Source organism: Bufo bufo, chromosome 6 (assembly GCF_905171765.1).
Source record: "Bufo bufo chromosome 6, aBufBuf1.1, whole genome shotgun sequence".
NCBI classification, from domain to species: domain Eukaryota; kingdom Metazoa; phylum Chordata; class Amphibia; order Anura; family Bufonidae; genus Bufo; species Bufo bufo.
In genome coordinates this window covers 39,576,805-39,602,973 of record NC_053394.1, presented here as the reverse complement: position 1 = coordinate 39,602,973, position 26,169 = coordinate 39,576,805, and the positions used below count along the sequence as shown (strand labels likewise).

The following is a 26,169-nucleotide window of genomic DNA, read 5'->3' as shown; positions in this document are numbered from 1 at the left end:
TGGTGATCTTTGGTCTCAGCCGAGACAGATCCTGGTTTGGGATCCCTATTTCTGGGAGCTCCTACTAGCACAACCTTCCCCTAGCTGGGGTGCCTTGCACACACTAAACTGAACTTCCTTTCCTCCCCATGAGGCAGGACATGGGCCAGCCAACTTCTGCTCAAAGAGGAGGAGCTAAACTGTCTAAGTTTCTGCTAACATTGCTGCCACCTGCTGGTGTACATGAGAATTACAGCAAAATACATGTAACAGGCTTAGAATAATGCACATTATTGAGGATGTGATATTAACTTATACCAGATGACAAGATAAATACACTTAACATGTTGTAGCGGGGTAAGAGTGTTTAGTAACATAACTCTGAGATCTTACACATACAATACAATTCAATACCTAGGCTAGCAGTTCTCGCTACCAGGGGCATATGGAAGGTTTGAGTCCCAAGGAGTAATCCGTGAGGTAGGATGTTGTCTATTTAACTGATTAAAATGTATCAGAGGTAAAAGTCCATTTAAACTGCCATTACAAATAAGTCCCAGACCTGCGTTTCTTATGATGAATGAGTCCCAGAAGCACAGATATCAGGCATGCCACAGCTTAGGTCCGTTAGAGTCTTTGTTGTGGTTACACACTTGGAATGTTGCTTTGAATTGGTAGATCCCCCACTTGCGGCAGGCTTCTGGAGAAACGGGTGAGGGGTGCAAGGTGCTCTGGTGCATCAAGGAGTCTTTTCTTGGACAAAGCACTTAAACTTTAGGACCCCCTCCCCCCCCCCCCCCCCCCCCCTCATCCCACTCAGGCAAAGTGACAGCAATAACCTGGGAAAGTGTTAGAGATACACAACTTAGGATATTTTTGAGAGTGGAAGCTGGAGTCCTGGAGCTACAGCAGAGAAATATAGGGTGGACTACACAGGGGCAACAGCAAACGGAAAAAACATAACAGCGGCCAATTTGTCTCATCCATCAGTGTCCCTGTAGATGGCTCCTTTTTTCTTTCTTAGACAAGGGTGAAGTCCTCTCCAGTCTTTACTTTGTTTCCAAGATTAAAGGGGAAGGGGTTGTTCGCTTTTTACTATTGATGACGTATCCTCATGATAGGATTGTACAAGCGCTGCCTTCTATTCATTGTTTACCTGCTTACCATCACAACTGAGCAGGTGTAATTACTACTGCGCCATCCCCATTCAATTCTATGCGACGACTCCATTCTATTCACTTGAATAGGAAGGAGCCATCCCATTGAGGATAGAATACCTCGTGGTGCTGAGGATCCTGTGGCAGCAGTTCTGACTGGGGTAGAGTGTTGGTGACCTCCTGTGTCCACAGGTAGTACTGCAGGAGCTCTGGCTACTTGTACAAATAAAGAAGGCTCCCTCACCACAGATGGTCTTGCTAAAGTTGGCTGATGGAGAAGTTCTGGCTCCAACAGTGGTTGTAGGAAAGCCTCAAGGGGAGGCCTACTACTATAGGCTGCTCTGTATGGGGCCTGTTGCTCAGGCAGCAGCTTCCAGGGAAGCTCATATTTGAAGGTGGCACTGCTGTCGATGGTGATGTTGGGGCTCACCATCACTGCATAAGCAGCTGTGGGGACTAGAGGCCCAGACTACCTCTGTAAATGCTTGTCTGGGTGGTGGGGCACCGCACTAGTGGGCACAGAAAGCAGTTGTAGTAGTAGAAGTGGTGATCTCTCCCAAGCTGCAGCTATGTTCTGCACGATGTGGAACACTTTGGGCTCATCACCCCATCTCATAGTACTCCACACCAGGGTTTCATCTTGCCTCGCCATTCTTTCTGCAATATGTCGTAATCCAGCAGGCAGCGCGTGGCAGGCAAGCCAAATCAGAGTTATCTGCAAATAGGAAACTGCACCCTTTCTTTTTTCTGTGTGTTTCAATCTCTTTCCCGCTCTTCTGCTAGGCAGAGTAACCTTTTCCTGCTTCTGAGCAAGTCCTCAAAACACAAGACACAAAGAAAAAATGAGAGAGGATACAGTGGCTCGACCAACTTAGGAACCAATGGCACGGTGCACAGCCCCACGGCACATCCACCGTTTGAGTGTTCAAAGAGAAAAATTTTAATGTTCGGGTGGCACTCAGATATCTGGCAATTGTATGACTACACAATGTGAATTAAAATATATATTTAATTAATTATCTGCATATAAACACAGTTATATTCCCCCAAAAATAGTTGATCAACTATAAATGAAAAAACATCAAAGTAGCAAATGTAGAATATATCAATAAAAATTAAATAATAAAATAGAATAAATGGTAGCAATCCAATAGTCCAGAAGCTTGTGTGGTAAAGGTTATATACAGTACCTACCCACATACAGTTCTTGTAGAATACTTTGTGATATAGCGTAGCGATAGATTTTGTCTCCTTTATAAATATATAAAAACCAGTGTGGTATAGTCAGTTTTAAGACCAACGTAGTATCAACTGTGATCCTATTAAAGGGGTTGAAGAGCTGAACCCGGACATACCCTAATTTTCACCCAGGCAGCCCCCCTGATGTTGGCATCGGAGCATCTCCTGCTCCGATATGCTCCCTTGCCCTGCGCTATATCGTGCAGGGTACGGGCTCTTTTGTTTACAATAACACACTGCAGTGGCGGAAGCTTCCGCCTGAAAGTGTGTTCAGTGACATCACTGGCTCTGATGGCCGTGCTTTAGCGCTGCCCTAGCCATCTTACTGGCTAGGGCAATGCTAAAGCCCACCCATCAGTGCCGGTGACGTCACTGGGCTTCCTGGCAGCCCGTGGAGATCCCGGTACGTCACCGAAACTCTTGAAAATGCCTTTGCCCTGCGCGATTTAGCGCAGGGCAAAGGAGAGCATCGGAGCATGAACTGCTCCAATGCTCAAGTCAGGGGTGCTGCCTGGGTGAAAATGGAGGTATGTCCGGGTTCAGCTCTGAACCCGGACAACCCCTTTAATAGTGATCACTATAGTCACAAGATAATGTGTTGCCAATCCCCTGATAGATGTAACAGAGCGGCTGTTACTACAACAGACTTATGGAGTGCGGTATAGTCAGTTTGAAATCAGCTGAATATCAATTGTGAACCTCTTGAAGGTAATCGCTATAGCCGCAAGGTGCGTAGGCAGTCCAATAATACGTATAACCAAGCAGTAACAAGTAATATACACTCACCTAAAGAATTATTAGGAACACCTGTTCTATTTCTCATTAATGCAATTATCTAGTCAACCAATCACATGGCAGTTGCTTCAATGCATTTAGGGGTGTGGTCCTGGTCAAGACAATCTCCTGAACTCCAAACTGAATGTCAGAATGGGAAAGAAAGATGATTTAAGCAAATTTGAGCGTGGCATGGTTGTTGGTGCCAGACGGGCCGGTCTGAGTATTTCACAATCTGCTCAGTTACTGGGATTTTCACGCACAACCATTTCTAGGGTTTACAAAGAATGGTGTGAAAAGGGAAAAACATCCAGTATGCGGCAGTCCTGTGGGCAAAAATGCCTTGTGGATGCTAGAGGTCAGAGGAGAATGGGCCGACTGATTCAAGCTGATAGAAGAGCAACGTTGACTGAAATAACCACTTGTTACAAGCGAGGTATGCAGCAAAGCATTTGTGAAGCCACAACACGCACAACCTTGAGGCGGATGGGCTACAACAGCAGAAGACCCCACCGGGTACCACTCATCTCCACTACAAATAGGAAAAAGAGGCTACAATTTGCACGAGCTCACCAAAATTGGACTGTTGAAGACTGGAAAAATGTTGCCTGGTCTGATGAGTCTCGATTTCTGTTGAGACATTCAAATGGTAGAGTCCGAATTTGGTGTAAACAGAATGAGAACATGTATCCATCCTCTGATGGCTACTTCCAGCAGGATAATGCACCATGTCACAAAGCTCGAATAATTTCAAATTGGTTTCTTGAACATGACAAAGAGTTCACTGTACTAAAATGGCCCCCACAGTCACCAGATCTCAACCCAATAGAGCATCTTTGGGATGTGGTGGAACGGGAGCTTCGTGCCCTGGATGTGCATCCCTCAAATCTCCATCAACTGCAAGATGCTATCCTATCAATATGGGCCAACATTTCTAAAGAATGCTATCAGCACCTTGTTGAATCAATGCCACGTATAATTAAGACAGTTCTGAAGGCAAAAGGGGGTCCAACACCGTATTAGTATGGTGTTCCTAATAATTCTTTAGGTGAGTGTACTCATAAGGTGCTACGTTACCAATCCAGAAGATGGCTACGAGACTATCTCGCTGAATAATAAATGGATCGGTTTGTTGATACACCTTCTCCTATAGTCGGAAGGTGCTGGGTATTCATGCAGAAGCTGATATTGCTGGCTTGTGTCACGATGCCCAGTTGCACAGTACCTGCATAGATGTGTGCGCTGACTCAGTACGTGGTGTCCCACGTGGTCAGGCAATGGTGCGCAGGTAGCGGGATGCGAACGGCTCAGGTAACCGAATACAAACAGTTCTTGGAATCACCGAGCTGTCGCAAAATTATAGAATCACTGGAGACCGCAATCAATGTCCATTCACTGCATACAGACGAGCGCAGTGAAAAAAATGGCACAGTTTTTTTCACTGTGAAACTGGCACAGTTTCACACTGTTCAGCAGCAAATAAATCTTATTTATTGCAATAACATCACTTTTAGGGGGTACTACACATCAATTTAGGCCAATAGTAGTACTCTTTTACAAGCCCAATGCTGTTGGTGACATCAGATTAATGCAGCAAACCCCTGAGGAGTGGCTCTGATGAGGTGTTGTGTCATGGTGTACTCCTTTAGGCCGTTGCTCCCTGAGGACTGGTGCAGTGAAGGTAGTTTAAATAATCAAGTAAATGTATAAAAGCCTCTCTTTATTTAGTGCAAAATATAACTTGTGGCAAATTCATCAGTATTAAATACAATAAAGTGCAGTTTCTGGCATCAGATGAGGAGGTATGGTGGCAGGTTAAATACAGTTCCTGGGAGTAGGAGCTCTTACACGTGCTTCCTCTCTCCCCCACTATCTGAACAGGATCTCTTCTCTCCTAGCTAGACTGGAACTCATCCTCCTGGCAGGTACAGGACCAGCCCACCTCTACCAAGGGGGGAGGAACAGGGTGGTTAGCCCTGTTCCTGCCAACCATTACCTCTCCTGCTGGAATAAATGGTATAAACATGAAAATACAAGGTGTGTCATCAAAAGTCGCAGGACACCATTTTATTTCAGAAAAAAAAGTGAAAATGAAATATCTGAATACCCCAGCAAGTAATGGGCGAGGGGGTCTATCTTTTAGGCTATGTCCAGAACATGGCCTCCATCTTGAAAACTGCCATATTGGATAAAGTGCAAATAGGAAGGGGGTCATGTAGCATATGTGGTTCGAAAGTTACACAACACAGAAAGTTGCAACAACAATCTGGAACGTTCCCTGTGATGCACAGCTATTTGATATGTTCAATGTGTTGTCCCTGGTGCTGAACACAGAACTTTGAAGTTTTGAACTTTCTGTGTTGATAACTTTTGAACCACAAGAGATATTGCAAATCTGATTGCGGCAATCGATTCTGGTCTTCTTTGGTATGCTACATGACCTCCTTCCCATTGGAAAAATTTGCCCTTAATCCAATATGGCGACATTTCAGATGGCGGCCATGTTCAGGACATAGCCTAAAACATAGGCCCCCTCACTCATTACCGTACTTGCTGGGGTATTCAGATACTTCATTTTACCTTTTGTTTCTAAAATAAAATTGTGTCCTGAGACTTTTGACTCACCCTGTACAATACATTAGATAACATTACATATAAAACATTAAACAATTGCAGATACCCCCAGGTATGGGGTTCTGTATATATTATACATTTGTACATAAGCTGTGTGTTCAGAGCTAGTCATCCTGTCTTGTTAGCAAATATCACCATTACATCATTTTCCGATTTTCAGCCCATTTTTTGTAAAACTTTGCACGTTACAGGGTTCATTCTCACATTTCCATTGTGTAAATGAAGTTACCAAACATCTGACAGTTCAGCTTAGGGCTTGAGACAGGCTTGCATTAGTCAGGCATGGAGTGGATTGCTCTCGAAATTTGATCTGTCACACTTTATTTTAAATGAAACCTAATTTTGGTGATTGCAAGGAATATGTTCTGCTCTTCAGACTTACTGGAAATGTTTGATCTTTTCCAAAGAGCTGGATAAACTTGGATGCGTCCAGGTAGAAGAATTTCACTCTACAACTATAAAATTGATTTCAAGTTTAGTCTTCAAGTGCCTCCAACAGGTGAAAATGTAATATATTGATGGTAACTTTTTTATTTAACCTCGTCGTATTGACTTGACAAAGTTGGGTTGGGCAACCTGTTGTGAGAATACCACATCATTTTTAGATAGGAAATATACAAATAGCTATCCTCAGGCAAAAGAGAATGCCCTAAAATACTCCCCTTCAATCTATGCCAATTCAATGGCCCGTGTTCGAACAATAAAAAATGTCAGTGCACTGGTTAGATCGAACCCATCTGTCTAGAGATTGATCTTGGGAAATGGAACTGCTACCGTCAGTCCCTGACACAAGAACTTGGACCCTCTATTAGATTTGACTAAAACGGAGGAAATGGAGTCCAGATGACATTGCTACCTTCATCTCTAAATGCCCCTAAGGGAGTATGGACTTTGTGCAGGGAAACCCCAGTTGATGTTCCTTCAAGTAGCCTTAGATGTCAGAGGCAACAGTCTAGTCAGGAAACAGCCTGGGTCAAATCCAACATGGCAAAGAACAAAAACCTTCACAAAACTGGATCCACCTTGTTGCTAAAGCAAAGAGTAGCATTTCTGAGCAGATATTGCTGTCGATTCATGGAAGTATTCATGGTTGTAACAAGTCCCACAAAAGTATTGGACCCACTGAGTCACTAACTGATTCGGATTAGGGATAAAGGAGGGAGTCTAAGGGTCTGTACATTTTTCACCCTTCAAGGGGATGTCCATTTCTATGCTGCACCAGCTCTGCTGAACTCCTGGAGATGCCTGCTCAGCCAATTACTAGCCACAGCTGTAACCCGCCTCAGCCAGTGATTGGCTGAGCAGGTGCAGTGAGCCCACATGAGAGGTGGAGATGATGGGAGAGTGGTAGTAGTGGCACTTGGAGGAGTGGTGGTTCATGGCGACTGACTTCACTCCAACACTCCCTGGGCCCATGCAGTGAATGAAGGGCGCATCCATTATTCCCTCAGAGCAATCCATGATTTTCTGGGGACCCCTGACTGGCGTTGATAGGTGGTATGTTCTTATGGTGGGGCAACCCCTTTACAAGGAGGTATAGACTTTCCCACAAGACATCTACAGGTCATAAGTGTCAAATAGCAGTGACTGGTACATAGATGGAGAGTAAACTCCAGGACATGGTACCAAGGTAGCACTCAGGAATTGTAGTCAGACAGTGCACAGATTGAGGCCGGTGGAGTTCGGTCACAAGCAGTAGACAGGCAGAGGTCAGGACGGCCAGAAGAAAGGTGGACATGGTCAAATATACAAGGCTGGTCAGTAACAGAGTGGGGGCTGGGAGGAGAACACCGAACACTGCTGTACGTCAGCACAGAAAAAATGATTACTATCCGGGAGCTGAAAACCTGTCCTGGTCATGTCCAATAGGGGCATGGATAACTCTGGTGTAGGAACCCCTTGCAACTTTTTTCAGTATGCCAATGAAAAAACCTATTGGGCAACATAAGAGTCAATATTGTAAGGGTTTCCATAACTGAAATTCTTAGTAAGTTATTGTCTAGCTAGTCATTTTTTACCAGGCATAAAGAAAAATCACCACCTCACCCATTTCTGCAGCTCCATTCCTGGTGCTTCCCAAGTTCGCACTGGTCTCTACTTCCTGGTCTCTCTTGACAAACAGGAAATGATCTCTCAGACAATCATTGGCTGCAACCGCTGCAGCCTTTAAATTATTGTGCATTATTACTTTATAGAGGTAAAATAAAGCCAACCGATAGCTAAATACAGTAAATATATGCTTCCACTCTTTGCTAGCTGCCATATCCCAGACATACCTTTATTTTGATGAATGACCACTATAGAACTTGTTCCACCTCCTCTGGCTTCTCTCATAGAACGCTATGTGCACAAATGTATAGTATTACAGCTTTTGTTTTAACAGCTTTAAGTCGAGTATTTGCAGATGAAACGTCTTTGGGATGATGTGTAATAGATTCCTCTAAGTCTAACAGCATTATGTTCTTCACCAGGAAATGAGGCTGGGGGTTTGGCAGCACTTTATATGTTCCAGACTCTCCAGAGCAGTCATCATATAATGAGTTGAGGTCATGTACGGGAATGAGAGATATCTCTTATCAATTTATTTATTTTTAGGTGGGGGGGGAGTAGAGCCTTGTCTTTGAACTAAATTCTGAAGGAGTAGTTGGATGGTGGACAATGCATAGTCCTAACTGAGGGAAATATGAATGGAAAAGGAACGACTGTGTGTGTGGGGGGGTGGGATAACATCTCTGTCAAATGGAAATCATTACCCTAGATGAGAAACAGCCTCAATTGGTGTAAAAAAAAAATGAATGGAGGAGTCTGTGTATCAGGAGGTCATGGCTACAGCAAAAAGGACAAACTCCATTCACTACTTGGTTGATAACTTGCATGTGAGATGTTCTTCGGCCAGAGCTATCTTTACCAGGTTACGAGCTAATAGAGTTTTTTTTTTGCCTTTGTGGCTCTTTGGTAAAGGTTCAAAATCCAAGATAGCCATCGAAATCAAGGAGGATCTGTTATGACCCCAATAACTAAAAGGATAACTCCTACAAAAAATAATATGCTGAGTTATAGCTAGCACAGGGCTTGACGGGACAAAGGGATTCAAAAATCACCAAAAAGAAAAGCTATACCATTCACCTTTAAGCCCTGTAATGGACATGGCATAGTTTGAGTTTAACTGGGATGTTCCTTAAATTTTGAAATTATTGTTAAAGTAATGGGAAAGAGTATAATATATAAAAAAAAAGTAGGACCCTGCAGCAAAACTAGTTTGGGGCCTCACTATGTCATAACTACCATGAGCAGCATATGGGAACATGTTAAAATTATGATTCCTATTAGAGATGAGCGAAGTGTTGGAAAATTTGATTTGGCTGCTTCACCGAATTTTACGAAGCCCATTTCTTTGTAAGTAGTGGGTGTAATGACAGGGAGCCGCAATTGCGCCTCTCCCGTCATTGTACCCCCCTCGGATATTAAATCATGCTTACCTCCTCCATTTCCCTGAGGCAGGCTGGCAGCTGCCACCTTGATTGACCTGGCACAAAATCTCATATGGCCCAAAATGACGTCATGCCGCCGGCCGGTGTGGTGACGTCATGCGTCACCGCGCACGGGATTTCGTGCAAGATCTTCAATCAAGATGGCGGCGGCCGGCCCGTTGCGAGTAAATGGATCAGGTAAGTATGATTTTTTTGTTTGTTTGTTTTTTACACTCTTACAGATAAAATTGATTCTCTACCATGAAGCACTTGGAAATTCGGCGAATCGATAAACTCTAATTCCTAAAATTCTTTTGTCAAGCAATTCTGAAGTTTTGGAGATTGGACGAGGTTAGTATAATTGTCAACAATTGTTGATAGGGATTACAAACAGACTTAAACCCCGTAGATACTGGCAGGATAGTGTGCATGCATACTAGTGCTTGTGAAACACACTGTATCTTGCAGTTCCACAGGTCCTGGGTCGGTGGAGCACACTGGTCTTCTTGTTCCACAGATGTCAAATTTAGCGCCGCAGTTGGAACGTTCAGACATGTAATTATAGTTGTAAATTAATCCATTAAATACAAAGGTGGGCTTAAACTGTAATATTTGGCCATATGCGTTTCGGGGCTCCTGTCCCCTTCCTCAGTAGTAAAAATTATAAAATGGAAGAAGCCACAATCTTCCGATTACAGACGACTGGAGGTCTCATGAAAAAGACCAACTGGCTCACAGAAAATATATGAATTGTAAATGCAACAATGTACACAAAATTATCATACATACAGTAAGTACAACATAATCGAGAAATACAGAAAGACAGAAATATATATATAGTTACTGAAAATATAGCAAACCAAAATGGGGTATAAAAAATAAAAACATAGAATGAAATGAAATGGGATAAGTGAATTGGAATGGAATGAAGGGGGTAAAATAAAATGGAATAAAATAAATATTGTGATCGCACACTACATCCAGCACTCTGCCCTCCATGCTGGATGAGACATTGGTTTATATTTTGGCCAAAGCATAGTAAGCCACTCACCGCGTCAAGGCTGTCTCATGAGTGGTCCCTAACTCTTGTTCCTACCTGTTCATGGGCCATGACAGCCACATAAAATCCAGGGAATGCAGGTCAGCATGCAAGCCAAGTACACTTTGCTTGTAACCCCGTCCGGTGCCATTACAGCTTTCATCGGATCCAGGGATGCAAGTACCAACATGCATGCTGAACCCACCATATACTTCTCCTGGAGCCAAATGGCTAATGGTAGGTTCTATACAAGCAGACTCAGTTTTATACTGACTTTAAAACCAGCCTCAAGGACAGATTAACTGGTCAGGTGTGCAATGACTCCAAGGAGATCGCCACGCCTCCAATATATACTACAAAGAAAAAAATAAGGGGTTGGGTCAGCACAACCTGCCTGTAGGTGCAGATCGCTATGGCGAAATACATATACAAACGGAAAATGCAAATGTGATCGCACACTACATCCAGCACTCTGCCCTCCATGCTGGATGAGACATTGGTTTATATTTTGGCCAAAGCATAGTAAGCCACTCACCGCGTCAAGGCTGTCTCATGAGTGGTCCCTAACTCTTGTTCCTACCTGTTCATGGGCCATGACAGCCACATAAAATCCAGGGAATGCAGGTCAGCATGCAAGCCAAGTACACTTTGCTTGTAACCCCGTCCGGTGCCATTACAGCTTTCATCGGATCCAGGGATGCAAGTACCAACATGCATGCTGAACCCACCATATACTTCTCCTGGAGCCAAATGGCTAATGGTAGGTTCTATACAAGCAGACTCAGTTTTATACTGACTTTAAAACCAGCCTCAAGGACAGATTAACTGGTCAGGTGTGCAATGACTCCAAGGAGATCGCCACGCCTCCAATATATACTACAAAGAAAAAAATAAGGGGTTGGGTCAGCACAACCTGCCTGTAGGTGCAGATCGCTATGGCGAAATACATATACAAATGGAAAATGCAAATGTGATCGCACACTACATCCAGCACTCTGCCCTCCATGCTGGATGAGACATTGGTTTATATTTTGGCCAAAGCATAGTAAGCCACTCACCGCGTCAAGGCTGTCTCATGAGTGGTCCCTAACTCTTGTTCCTACCTGTTCATGGGCCATGACAGCCACATAAAATCCAGGGAATGCAGGTCAGCATGCAAGCCAAGTACACTTTGCTTGTAACCCCGTCCGGTGCCATTACAGCTTTCATCGGATCCAGGGATGCAAGTACCAACATGCATGCTGAACCCACCATATACTTCTCCTGGAGCCAAATGGCTAATGGTAGGTTCTATACAAGCAGACTCAGTTTTATACTGACTTTAAAACCAGCCTCAAGGACAGATTAACTGGTCAGGTGTGCAATGACTCCAAGGAGATCGCCACGCCTCCAATATATACTACAAAGAAAAAAATAAGGGGTTGGGTCAGCACAACCTGCCTGTAGGTGCAGATCGCTATGGCGAAATACATATACAAACGGAAAATGCAAATGTGATCGCACACTACATCCAGCACTCTGCCCTCCATGCTGGATGAGACATTGGTTTATATTTTGGCCAAAGCATAGTAAGCCACTCACCGCGTCAAGGCTGTCTCATGAGTGGCTTACTATGCTTTGGCCAAAATATAAACCAATGTCTCATCCAGCATGGAGGGCAGAGTGCTGGATGTAGTGTGCGATCACATTTGCATTTTCCGTTTGTATATGTATTTCGCCATAGCGATCTGCACCTACAGGCAGGTTGTGCTGACCCAACCCCTTATTTTTTTCTTTGTAGTATATATTGGAGGCGTGGCGATCTCCTTGGAGTCATTGCACACCTGACCAGTTAATCTGTCCTTGAGGCTGGTTTTAAAGTCAGTATAAAACTGAGTCTGCTTGTATAGAACCTACCATTAGCCATTTGGCTCCAGGAGAAGTATATGGTGGGTTCAGCATGCATGTTGGTACTTGCATCCCTGGATCCGATGAAAGCTGTAATGGCACCGGACGGGGTTACAAGCAAAGTGTACTTGGCTTGCATGCTGACCTGCATTCCCTGGATTTTATGTGGCTGTCATGGCCCATGAACAGGTAGGAACAAGAGTTAGGGACCACTCATGAGACAGCCTTGACGCGGTGAGTGGCTTACTATGCTTTGGCCAAAATATAAACCAATGTCTCATCCAGCATGGAGGGCAGAGTGCTGGATGTAGTGTGCGATCACATTTGCATTTTCCGTTTGTATATGTATTTCGCCATAGCGATCTGCACCTACAGGCAGGTTGTGCTGACCCAACCCCTTATTTTTTTCTTTGTAGTATATATTGGAGGCGTGGCGATCTCCTTGGAGTCATTGCACACCTGACCAGTTAATCTGTCCTTGAGGCTGGTTTTAAAGTCAGTATAAAACTGAGTCTGCTTGTATAGAACCTACCATTAGCCATTTGGCTCCAGGAGAAGTATATGGTGGGTTCAGCATGCATGTTGGTACTTGCATCCCTGGATCCGATGAAAGCTGTAATGGCACCGGACGGGGTTACAAGCAAAGTGTACTTGGCTTGCATGCTGACCTGCATTCCCTGGATTTTATGTGGCTGTCATGGCCCATGAACAGGTAGGAACAAGAGTTAGGGACCACTCATGAGACAGCCTTGACGCGGTGAGTGGCTTACTATGCTTTGGCCAAAATATAAACCAATGTCTCATCCAGCATGGAGGGCAGAGTGCTGGATGTAGTGTGCGATCACATTTGCATTTTCCGTTTGTATATGTATTTCGCCATAGCGATCTGCACCTACAGGCAGGTTGTGCTGACCCAACCCCTTATTTTTTTCTTTGTAGTATATATTGGAGGCGTGGCGATCTCCTTGGAGTCATTGCACACCTGACCAGTTAATCTGTCCTTGAGGCTGGTTTTAAAGTCAGTATAAAACTGAGTCTGCTTGTATAGAACCTACCATTAGCCATTTGGCTCCAGGAGAAGTATATGGTGGGTTCAGCATGCATGTTGGTACTTGCATCCCTGGATCCGATGAAAGCTGTAATGGCACCGGACGGGGTTACAAGCAAAGTGTACTTGGCTTGCATGCTGACCTGCATTCCCTGGATTTTATGTGGCTGTCATGGCCCATGAACAGGTAGGAACAAGAGTTAGGGACCACTCATGAGACAGCCTTGACGCGGTGAGTGGCTTACTATGCTTTGGCCAAAATATAAACCAATGTCTCATCCAGCATGGAGGGCAGAGTGCTGGATGTAGTGTGCGATCACATTTGCATTTTCCGTTTGTATATGTATTTCGCCATAGCGATCTGCACCTACAGGCAGGTTGTGCTGACCCAACCCCTTATTTTTTTCTTTGTAGTATATATTGGAGGCGTGGCGATCTCCTTGGAGTCATTGCACACCTGACCAGTTAATCTGTCCTTGAGGCTGGTTTTAAAGTCAGTATAAAACTGAGTCTGCTTGTATAGAACCTACCATTAGCCATTTGGCTCCAGGAGAAGTATATGGTGGGTTCAGCATGCATGTTGGTACTTGCATCCCTGGATCCGATGAAAGCTGTAATGGCACCGGACGGGGTTACAAGCAAAGTGTACTTGGCTTGCATGCTGACCTGCATTCCCTGGATTTTATGTGGCTGTCATGGCCCATGAACAGGTAGGAACAAGAGTTAGGGACCACTCATGAGACAGCCTTGACGCGGTGAGTGGCTTACTATGATTTGGCCAAAATATAAACCAATGTCTCATCCAGCATGGAGGGCAGAGTGCTGGATGTAGTGTGCGATCACATTTGCATTTTCCGTTTGTATATGTATTTCGCCATAGCGATCTGCACCTACAGGCAGGTTGTGCTGACCCAACCCCTTATTTTTTTCTTTGTAGTATAAAATAAATATTGTAATATGAAATACTGTAAAAGGTAAGGAAATGAAAGAAACAAAAGAAAGGAAAGAAATGAAAGAAACAGAAGAAAAGAAACCAGGGTGAGCCACCGGTAACAATTTACCAAAATCCTTCAGTGCCTGCAAAGAACATAATTTTTTGTTTCATGGCGACGGTGGAGGCAGTGATAGCTGTGGTGACATTGGCAGAGGAGGGAATCAGGAGGGGGGCCAAGGAGCCTACAATGACAAATCCCAGTCTAATAAAAGTGGAGGGGAGGGTGAGCACGTTAATGATGATTATGTTTTAGACAAGACCTGGGAGCCAGATTGAGGTGCTGAGGAGGAGACATCAGAGGAGGAGGATGGTGGCCACGGCAGTGGCAATAAAGAACAGAGGCAACTTATGGACAAAACTTGTCCCCCTCCTTGTCCTCTGTTCCATTTTTAGACATCCAAAATGGAATATGTGGCCATGAGAAAACTATTCTCGACCGGCAATTAGCTTGTGTGCAAGCTGCCGTACCACTTAGTGATGGTAAGTAAATATAGCACATTTCTGCGCCTTCATCCAAATTTAATTCTGTTTTATGGTACTACTACTTCTGGGCTGTAGTATGTAAAAATTGTCTGCTTTCTAAAATGTTGTGTAATTCAGCACACCTGAGGCATCATCACCAGTTCTTTCGGGAAAATAGAAATGGCCAGCAATTGGAACAAGACTGTCATCCTTCTCTTATTCTTCTTTGCGGCAGCCATGTCACATCTACAACCAGTAGAATGTTCTTGTCATTGTCATCCTCAGTTACTTGTTCTCCCACTCTTCCTCCGCTCTATCATCAGTAATCGATAGTGGGATTTGTGGCCAGAAAACAACCCTATGTGGCCAGCAATCCAGTTGTGAGCAAGCTGAACTCCCACCCAGTAATGGCGGTTCCGTTGCTGCCGTACCACTTAATTGTGGTAATTGTAGAGCAGTTCCATGTCTTCACCAAAATTTAATTTTAAGGGCAGTAGTATTTCTTGCCAGTTGTCCATCAAATGTGTATTGTCATTCTCCAAATGTGGGGGTCACCCAAATGCAAGTCACCTTTCCCCCGGTGCCTCTGCTCAAACAAGTAGTAGAAACCACATCAGCCAGTTTAGTTTGCTCCATCATGGAAGTTTTTTCCAGTACCGTGCCAACCTGATGCACTTAAGTAACTTGACATGTACCTCCTGAACAACTAGGTTCAGTTCTATCAGGCACATGGATGGCCATGAATAGATCTGCCATTGCTGACAGTTGCTATTTATTGCCAACCCAATGATGCAACTTCCGCTGTCTGCCTGTTTTTATGTTGGTGTGTTTTAAAAAAGGCTTTTTAACACCGTCAACCATGAGTTTACCCATAGCTATATATGTCAGTGTCATTTGACATTATTTACTAATGCTATCATTGTATTCAAGAGCTTAAAAGGGGGAAGGGTGAAAATAAAGAATTAAAATTAAAAAAGAGAAAAAGATAATAGAGAAAATATGAGAGTATCATATACCAATTTTAGGCCAATTGGAGAACTTTTGATTCGGGTAGAATCAATTCAGACCTAAATCTATTTTTTGGACTGGGTTTATATATATATAAGCAAAAAATGGGACATAAATCCCTTTGAGGTGCAAAATAAGGACATAATACTGTTCAAAAAATATCTGATATATTTTTGTCATTCTTGTCTGACACGCTACTTTAAAGTGCTGACAAGAGTGGCACTCATGTCCATGGGCTGGCATTGCAGCTCAAACCAATGCAGATGAATGTGTCAGTACCAGAAACCGGCCATGAACAGGAGCTGTGTTTTTTCCGGGGGAAGAGAGAGGAGTCAGGCAGGGTCACGCTTTTTTTTTTCCCCTATCCTATCCTCTATGTGACCTCTTTCAAATGTACAGAGCAGAACTTGTACTTTCAAACAAGGCAATCATTCACAACAGTAACATGACATAAGACGTAAACCATCTTGAATAAAATAATGAATTGTATGGGAGAAATACCCTTCACTTTTCAGTTCTCCTTATTGTGAAAATTTGGCTAAGTTGAAAATTTAAAGTGAATCCTTAAGCCCCTTGCAAACGAGCGCGTCCGGATTAGGTCCGGATGCGCTGCCGATGCGTTCAGTGATAAGTGCGCGATTTTGCAGGCAAAGTCATTCAGTTTTGCCTGCTATCGTGTTGAGTTGTTCAGTTTTTATCGCGCGGGTGCAATGCGATTTTAATGCGTTTTGCACGCGCGTGATAAAAAACTGAATGTATACAAACAACATCTCTTAGCAACCATTTTCACGCAACTCCATTCACTGCTATGGGGTCAGTGTTGCGTGAAAATCGCAAAATATAGAGCATGCTGCGATTTTCACTCAACGCACAAGTGATGCATGAAAACCAACGCACATGTACACAGCCCCATTGAAATAAATGGGTCCAGATTTCGTGCGGGCGCAATGCGTCCGCATCACGCATTGCACCCGCGTGGAATACTCGCTCGTCTGCAAGGGGCCTTAGAAAGTCAGCATGGCAAATGTTAGCAAGGATTTTTTTTTTATTGTAATTTGACATTTAAAATTAGGCAGAACAAAGCACCTAAGTTTTAAGTTCATTTGAAAAGTGGTGACATTCTTTGTTTTTGTTTTTTTTCTTTAAGGATCGCTGCTACTATCACGGAGAGGTAGAGGGATATTCTGGCTCATCTGTCAGTTTAAGCGTCTGCTCTGGTCTCAGGTAACGCATTGTGTATCAGTCTTCATTCAGGATTTAATTGTGAAAATGTAACTTAGAACAGATCTCTAGAATAGTTCTTGTACAATAGTGGTACAGTTCATACAGTCCTGATCAAAAGTTTAAGACCACTTGAAAAATGGCAAAAAATCATATTTAGCATGGCTGAATCTTAACAAGGTTCCAAGTAGAGATTCAACATGCAACAAGAAGAAATGGGAGTGAGACAAAACATTTTTTGAGCATTCAATTTAATGAAAACAATGAATAAACTGAAACAGGCTGTTTTTCAGCTGATCAAAAGTTTAGGACCACACCTCCCAAAAAAAACTAAACCCCCCCAAAACAGAAATCCAACTTCCAAACATGAACTCAGTAATGAGTAGCTCCGCCGTTATTGTTTATCACTTAAAATTTTTGTTTCGGCATGCTTGATGCAAGCGTTTCCATGAGGTGAGTGGGAACATTTCTCCAAGTGGTGAAGACGGCCGCACGAAGGCCATCTACTGTCTGGAACTGTTGTCCATTTTTGTAAACTTCCCTTGCCATCCATCCCCAAAGGTTCTCAATTGGATTTAGATCAGGGGAACACGCAGGATGGGCCAAAAGAGTGATGTTATTCTCCTGGAAGAAGTCCCTTGTCCTGCGGGCATTGTCTACTGTAGCGTTGTCTTGTTGAAAAACCCATTCGTTACCACACAGACGAGGGCCCTCAGTCATGAGGAATGCTCTCTGCAACATCTGGACATAGCCAGCGGCCGTTTGACGCCCCTGCACTTCCTGAAGCTCCATTGTTCCACTGAAGGAAAAAGCACCCCAGACCATTATGGCGCCCCCTCCACTGTGGCGCGTAGAAAACATCTCAGGTGGGATCAGCTTGTCATGCCAGTAACGTTGGAAACCATCAGGACCATCAAGGTTACATTTTTTCTCATCAGAGAATAAAACTTTCTTCCACCTTTAAATGTCCCATGTTTGGTGCTTTCTTGCAAAGTCCAAACGAGCAGTTCTGTGGCGTTCAAGGAGACGAGGTCTTTGAAGACGTTTTTTGTTTTTGAAGCCCTTCAGTCTCAGATGCCGTCTGATGGTTATGGGGCTGCAGTCAGCAACAGTAAGGGCCTTCATTTGGGTTGAGGATCGTCCAGTGTCTTGACGGACAGCCAATTAGATCCTCCGGCTCAGTCCTAATGACATTTTTTGGGGTCTTCCACTTGACTTTTTTGTTCCATAACCCTCAGGATCATTTAAGAAATTCCAAATGACTGTCTTACTGCGTCCCACCTCAGCAGCGATGGCACGCTATGAGAGACCCTGCTTATGCAGTTCAACAACCCGACCACGTTCAAAAAGGGAGAGTTTTTTTGCCTTTGCCATCACAACGTGTGACTACCTGACAGAAAATGACAATGAATCCACATCTTTACACTGATTTGGCCTTTTAAAGTCATGTGGTCCTAAAATTTGGATCAGCTGAAAAACAGCCTGTTTCGGTTTAATTGTTATTTTCAATTAATTGAATGCCCAAAAAATGTTTTGTCTCACTGTCATTTCTTCTTGTTGCATGTTGAAGCTCTACTTGGAACCTTGTTAAGATCCAACAATGTAAAATATGATTTTTTGGCATTTTTCAAGTGGTCTTAAACTTTTGATCAGGACTGTATGACTATTAGGATGGAACAGTTCTCACTAGAATGTACTGTGTATAGTATAGTAATAACTAGAGATGAGCGAATTTCTCATAAATTTGATTCGGTTGGTTCGCAGAATTTTCTGAAAAAATTTGGTTCGATCCGAATTTATTTGTGGCGAATCGCGTAAATGGCTGGCTGCAGAGAGCCTGTATAGTGGTGTAGAACACTGTGACTTGCAGTAACACGCATAGGGAGTCTTCTGTGGTAGTGTAATAATACTGTGAGTCCGTATGACATGCAGATGACAGGCGTCGCTCTTAGAATCACTGCACACTTCACTTATTTGGGCAGTCACGGGGCCAAAAGTGACCAAATAACTCAAGTGTGAACTCAGCCTTACAGGTCGATGTTAGCGCCAGGTATAAAGAACCGTGCATAGGCCCAAGATCCTACTATAGCGTGAAAGAGTGCACTCCTTTTACACCAATTCACTGATTCCACATAGATTTCTACAGAACCTGTTCTATTAAACGCTTTTATGAGTAGAGCCCCCCGACAGAGTAAAGAGGGTGTCAGCAGTAAGTTTGTCACTGATTATTTTGCACTTCCTTTAATCCGTCAGAACAATAACCCCCAAAAAACGGATCCTGTCTGTGGAGCATCTGCCTTCACTCGGTCAGCATTTGGTCAGTAATCCATCAGTATTGCTAAAGCCAAAAAAAAACAGGAGTGGATCCAAAACAGAGATGGCACGTAAATTGAATATTTGCATGTCTTCTGTGTTTTGTACCCACTCCTGCTTTTGCCTACTAAATCATAAGCCAATTATGATGCAAAATAGGGACTATGTCATGCAGGCCTTACAGCTGTTACATAGACAGGATCCGTTGTGCAACTCATTTTTCCTTCCTTCTGACAGATCAGAAGAAGGGTCAAATAAATAATGATGTCAGCCAGGCCGAAAGGCAAAATAGTGTCCCAGTCATGAAGTAGGGGGGACGGGAACAGCATGAAGAGACCACAGGGTGGCCCAATGACAGAGTCTGGAGGTGGTAGCAGCATCAGGAGGAGGCCACAGAGTGGCACAATGACAGAGCGTGGAGGTGGCGGCAGCAGCAGCATCAGGAGGAGGCCACAGGGTGGCACAATGACAGTGTGGAGGTGGCAGCAGCAGCATCAGGAGACCTGAGTGGTGAGGTGGCAGCAGCATCAGGAGACAACAGAGTGACCCTTTGACAGAGTGGGGAGGTGGGTGGCAATACCAGCTGAAAATGGTGGTTGAAAGAAGGAGCACTTGGCATCAGATGTGCGGCATCAGGCGGGTTGCAGCATCAGAGTAGAAGCTGAAGCAGGTAGCCAGAAGAAACTGGTCTCTTTTGTCAAAGTGATGGTGTGGCACCATGGAGGATCTAGTCTGATGCATCAGGCATTGGTGGGTGGAAATCCTAGCTGATCCAGTTTGGCTGCTCAGTAGTCCAATGTGCTCAATGTGGGGTGGCAGGGTGCTGTCCAAGTATGCCACCACCTGCTGGTTTAGGTCCTGCTCCAGGTCTAGCTGCTTTTGCTGCTGGTGAGTAGTTTCTTAAGCTGCTCAACAGCAGCTCTAGACTCAAGTTGCTGCTGATGGAGCCTGAACTGCTCCTACCCCCCCCCCCACCCTGCCACAGCAGCCATGGCAGAGGAACGTGAGCAGAGAGGGCCCCCCTGGTCAGACATGCGAGAGGATAGACGAGGGTGCAGATAGGCAGCTCCCAACTGACTGCATAGGATGTCTCTATAGTAGTTTAGTTTGTCCTCCCTCTCAGCGGGTGTAAAAAAAGGCCCCCATTTTGGACCTGTATGATGGTCCAACATGGTGGAGAGCCAGAATTCATCCCTCTTCCGAATGCTGACAATTCGGCTGACACTACGCAAGCAAGTGAGCATGCATCGGGCCATTTGTGCAAGTGACTCAGAGGGACTCCCTGCCTCCATCTCCACTGCATACTGCCACGGTGTGTCTAGGTCCTCTGACTCGTCTTCCTCATCGCCCTGTAGCTCCTCTGGCTGCTCCTGCTCCTCCTGTCCTGTCAGCTGAGTAGAAAAAACACCTATTTGGCTACACATTGCTTGTGTTCCAATGTCCTTCTCCTCCTCCTTCTCCAGTTCAGCCCCCACAGGGCTTATGTGGCTGTGAGATCTAGGCGCCACGTCTCCAGTCCCCTGACCAGCCAGATTTACCAGCATCTGTTCCAGGACATGAAGCAGTGGAATGACGTTGTTCATCCCGTAGTCCTGGTGACTGGCAAATAACGTGGCCTCCTCAAAGGGCCTGAGCAAAGAAGTTACACAGGGGAGTACTCCTGTCCGCTTGGATCATCAATAAATCGTTTATGGCCTTTCCCTGTTCGTATAGTTGGTCCAACATATGGAGGGTGGAAGTCCAATGGGTGGAAACATCGTATATCAACCTATATTGGGGGATGCCGCTGCAGCTCAAGGAGGGTGTGCTTTGCAGTGTACGAGTGGCTGAAGTGCATGCAAAGTTTCCTGGCCATTTTTAGGCTGTCTTGCAGATGGGTGGAAGACTTCATGAACCGTTTGACAACCAGATTGAACACGTGTGCCATGCAGGGCTCATGACTCAGCCCTTCTTGACACAGCGCCGACACCATGTTCTTCCCGTTGTCAGTCACCATGGTTCCAATTTTGAGTTGTTGCGGAGAAAGCCAGGATTTGATTTCTTGATTAAGGACACTGAGCAGTTCCTCCCCTTTGTGACTCCGTTTGCCCAGGCAAACGAGGTGCAGAACAGCATGATACCGCCGTGCCCTGCACTTTGGCAGACACCAACAGGCTCAAGGACTGGCCCACCTTCTGTTCTACATGTGTGTGCAGGGCTGGTACTGCCTTTTTCGCAAAGAAATGACGGCTTGGGACTCTTCACCTCGGCTCAGCACAAGCCATCAGTTCTCTGAAAGGTGCAGAGTCCACAAATTGGAAAAGGAGGGACTGCAGCACAAGCAACTTGGACAGGAGCACATTCAGCTTCTGCACCGTTGGATGAGTGCACGCATTTTGTTGTCTCTTGGCAATCGCTTCAGTGATCGATTGCTGACGGAATGACTGACGAGGAGTAGGAGGAGGAGCAAGAGCATCAGGACCAGCAAATGATGGGAAGGACAGACAGCTCCCTTCGGCTGAGGTGGTGGAGCCTTGACTGCCTGAAATCGGGTGCGTGCCACAACCGGCAGACTGGACCACCACATCAGAGCCACGGTTCTCCCAGGCCACTCTATAATGGCGCTGCATATGTTGACGCAGGGCCATGGTGCATGTTGGCACCCTGGCCATGCTTCACCTTCTGCCCACATTTTCTACAAATGACCATGTTCACTTCCTCCGGCGGCTTAAGAAAAATCTTCCACACCGCCGAGTAGGGGATTTTATCCCCAACATTCCGCACTGACTGACTGCTACCGCCGCTGCTTCCGTGAACCCTTGCACCACTACTTTCCGGGCAGGTAGGCTCCTGCGAAGCGGGTAGTCTACCCAGGGCACATTTGGCTCCCGACCTCCCACTGCTGCCACCCTGCTGACTCCCAGCCACGCTAGCGACTTGCTGGCTCCGCCGCTGGCTCACGGGCAAGCTGCCACCCTCTTCTCCTGATGATGACGAAGCCCCTTCTTACATAGTACATAGTTAATATGGTTGAAAAAAGACATACGTCCATCAAGTTCAACCAAGGGATAGGTGGGGATGCGAATCCCAAAAGGAATTGAGACTCCGATTTCTACACGTTTTCATAAGCATTAATGTTTTTTACTTTAAAAAATTTGTCTAAACCCTTTTTGAAACTGTCTACTGTTCCTGCTGTGACAACGTCCGGAGGAAGTCTATTCCACAGCTTCACAGTCCTTACAGTAAAGAATATTTGACGCTTCTGGAGACTGAACTTTTTCCTCTACTGGAGGCAGTGCCCCCTCGTCTTTTGAGCGCATTTTACATGGAACAGTTTTTCACCGTATTTTTTGTATGGCCCATTTATATAATTGCATAAATTAATCCTGTCCCCCCCCCCTTAGACGTCTCTTCTCAAGACTAAATAAATTCAATTATTTTAATCTTTCTTCATAACTAAGACACTCCATTCCCCTTATCAGTTTAGTCGCTCTCCTCTGTACTTTTTTCCAGCTGCAGTGCGTCCTTTCTATGGACTGGTGCCCAGAACTGAACTGCATATTCCAGATGAGGCCGCACCAACGCTTTGTAAAGTGGTAATATTACATCCCTGCCCCGCGAGTCCATGCCTCGTTTAATGCATGACAATATCCTGGTGGCCTTAGAAGCAGCTGATTGACATTGTATGCTGTAATTTAATCTACTATCCACAAGGACACCCAAATCCTTCTCTATAAGTGACTTTCCCAGTGCTACATCACCTAGGACATATGAAGCACAGAGATTATTACTACCAAGATGCAGAACTTTACATTTGTCCATATTGAACCTCATTTGCCAAGTTGATGCCCAATCACTCAGAGTGTTCAAGTCAGCTTGTAGTGTGTGGACATCTTCCATAGACTGTACAGTTCTACACAGCTCAGTGTCATCTGCAAAAATAGATATGGTGCTATTAATCCCCTCAATATCATTAATAAATAAATTAAATAATAAAGGGCCCTGCACTGAACCTTGGGGTCACCACTTATAACCTGGGACTATTCTGAATAGGAATCATTGACCACAACTCTCTGGACACGGTCCTTCAGACGGTTTAAATCCAATTACAAACTATGCTTTCCAAGCCTATAGACCTTACTTTACCTATTAAATGTATATGAGGGACAGTATCAAAAGCCTTTGCAAAAGCCAGAAACACTACATCCACAGCCGCCCCTCTGTCCAAGCTACTACTCACCTCCTTATAAAAACAAATCAGGTTAGTCTGACAACTTCTGTCCTTGGTAAACCCATGTTGGTTATCACTTATAATATTATATATACACAGAGCTAAAAACCCATTTAGTAACTCTGCCTTTTCATTATCTTCAGTGACTTACCCCCCCCCCCCCACACACACACACACACACACCTTTACCATTATTTAGTAGACCTACCTGCTCAGACCTAGGTTTTTTAGCATTTATATTTAAATAATTTTTAGGGATTTGTTTTGCTCTCTTTTTCTACCTGCTGTTCGTTTTGTATTTTTGCTAATTTTCTCCTTTTTACAGATTTTATTAAGCCCTTTGTAATCTTCAAATGCTACAGCTGACCCCTCAGATTTGTATTTTTTAAATGCCCTCTTTTTGTCTTTTATTGCCCTTTTTACAATAGCTGTAAGCCATGGGGGGTTTAATTTTAGCTGTTTATACTTGTTACCTAAATGGATACATTTTTTAGTGCAATTACTCAATGTGGATTTGAAGCTCTCCCATTTATCCTCAGTATTATTTTGTGACAGTAGCTGCTCCCAGTCTATGCCCTGAAATGCTGCCCTCAACCCAGGGAAATTAGCCTTTTTGAAATTCAGTGTCTTTGCTCTGCCTGACAGAGCTTGCTTTTTATAGTTTAGGGGGAATATAATTATATTGTGGTCACTATTACCTAGTGTTTGTTGAACAGTAACATTACCAACAAGCTCTGCATCATTAGAAATTACCAGATCCAACAGAGCATCGTCCCTAGTGGGAGCTTCTACAAACTGGCCCATTAACTGGTCCTGAAGCAAGTTGAGGAATCTTCTTCCCTATTGCGGTTGAGGCAGAACCATGACCCCAGTCAATATCTGTCACCGCCAGATCTCTGAGAAGTTCTGATAGACGTTCTTGAGTACTTCCTACATGATGTTCTTTTGTTTTGCTTTCGCTTTGACATCTCTTCTCCTTCTCCCAGCTGTCATCTATTAGCAGTGATTGCCTCCCTATATATCTCCTCCTATACTGCTTCACTTTGCGGTTTATACTACTTCCTGGATTCTGTTCACTGCTTGAAGTTGCTACTGCTGGTTCCTCAAGATAAGTCTATTTCTGTATTTCTGTTTTCCTGTTGGCTTGATCCTAGGTGACCCTGACTCCCTCCGTATTAAGTGTAGGGAGCCGGTGGTCATGTCCCCTCACTATTATAGGGTGTTCAGGTGTCACACAGTCGAGGTACGTGGACATGCAACTTTCTATCATTGAGATCTTTGCATGTGCTGAGCAGCCAGAGAGAGCTCTAGGGCTTTAATAGGGCTCACCCCTTTTGCTCCTTAGTTTTGGATCAAGTCAGTTGGATCTTTATTTGTTACTTCTTGTTTTCTGCAACACCATCCGTGACAATATCTGGGAAGTTAAAATCTCCCATTATGACCACTGTACCAGCCTGTGCCGCCCTCTCTATTTGGTTATACAGTTGCGTTTCTATCTCTTCTGTGATGTAATGGGGGTCTATAGATTACACCAAGTATTATTTTTTCAGTGTTTATATCCCTTTGAACTTCCACCCATAAGGTTTTCACATCCTTACCATCTGCACCCACAATTGCCTCTTTCACACTTGTCTTCAGATCACTCCTCACATACAGGCACACGCCACCACCTTTTCTATTGACCCGGTCATTCCTAAATAGTGTAAAACCCTCAATATTAACAGCCCATTCATGCAAAGAGTCCAACCATGTCTCAGCCACACCAACTACATCTATGTGTTCTTCTAGTACCATAGCCTCCAGCTCCCCCATTTTGCTAGCTAGACTTCTGGCATTTGTGAAAATACATTATAAATTACTATTACCTGTAAAGTGAATATCCGGGATTTTTGGGTTACCTTGGTTGATTTTTGTATGTAATAGGTTCTTGTTACCAGCAGTTCTATTTTTCATAAATGTATAGTTATGCCCAGTCTTCTCCCTATTTTCCTCGCTAACCCCAGCCCCCACTAAATCCCCACTGTCCCCTTCTATTACCCACTCTCTATCGACACTATCTACCCCCTTATTAGTATGACTCCCCCCCCCCCCCGATCCTAGTTTTTTCCCCAGGGCAGTTGCACCCTCCCCATTAAGGTGCAGTCCGTCCCGACTACTATAGAGCCTGTAACCGACCGAGAAGTCGGCCCAGTTCTCCATGAACCCAAACCATTCCTTCCTGCACTTCTGAGCCACTTATTTAACTCCCTAAGCTACCGTTGTCTCTCTGGTGATGCTTGTGGCCCTGTTAGTTTTTCTGAAAACACTACCTTGGAGGTCCTGGACTTGAGCTTCTCACCTAGTTCCCTAAAATCTTTTTTTAAGGACCTTCCATCTCCCACTGACTTTGTCATAGGTGCCAATGTGTACCATGACCGCCAGGTCTTCCCCAGCCCCACCCAGCAATCTGTCAATCCGATCCGCAATATGCCGAACCCGAGCACCCGGCAGACAACACACTGTTTGGTATTCACGGTCTCGGCAACAGATGACCCTGTCTGTCCGCCTAATAATAAAGTCCCCTACCACCAGCATCTGCCTGACCTTTGCTGCATACCTTTTCCCATGCTTCCTGGAGCGGTCATCCTCCTGGTTGCTAGGAGAAATGCCCTGCTGCAGTGTTGCTGGCCCTGGGCTTTCATCCCTAATATCAGCCAAACAGGCATATTTACTAGGGTGTGCCAGCTCAGGACTA

At 44.6% G+C, this 26,169-nt stretch overlaps 1 protein-coding gene across 1 annotated transcript in view; it reads left to right on the top strand.

Moving 5' to 3' along the window:
- ADAM12 (ADAM metallopeptidase domain 12) overlaps positions 1-26,169 on the top strand; it is a 583,999-nt gene that overhangs the window by 305,331 nt on the left and 252,499 nt on the right. The window contains exon 5 of the mRNA XM_040437739.1: positions 16,839-16,915. Within this exon, the coding sequence (XP_040293673.1) occupies positions 16,839-16,915 (77 nt within the window). The remainder of the gene's footprint in view (positions 1-16,838; positions 16,916-26,169) is intronic.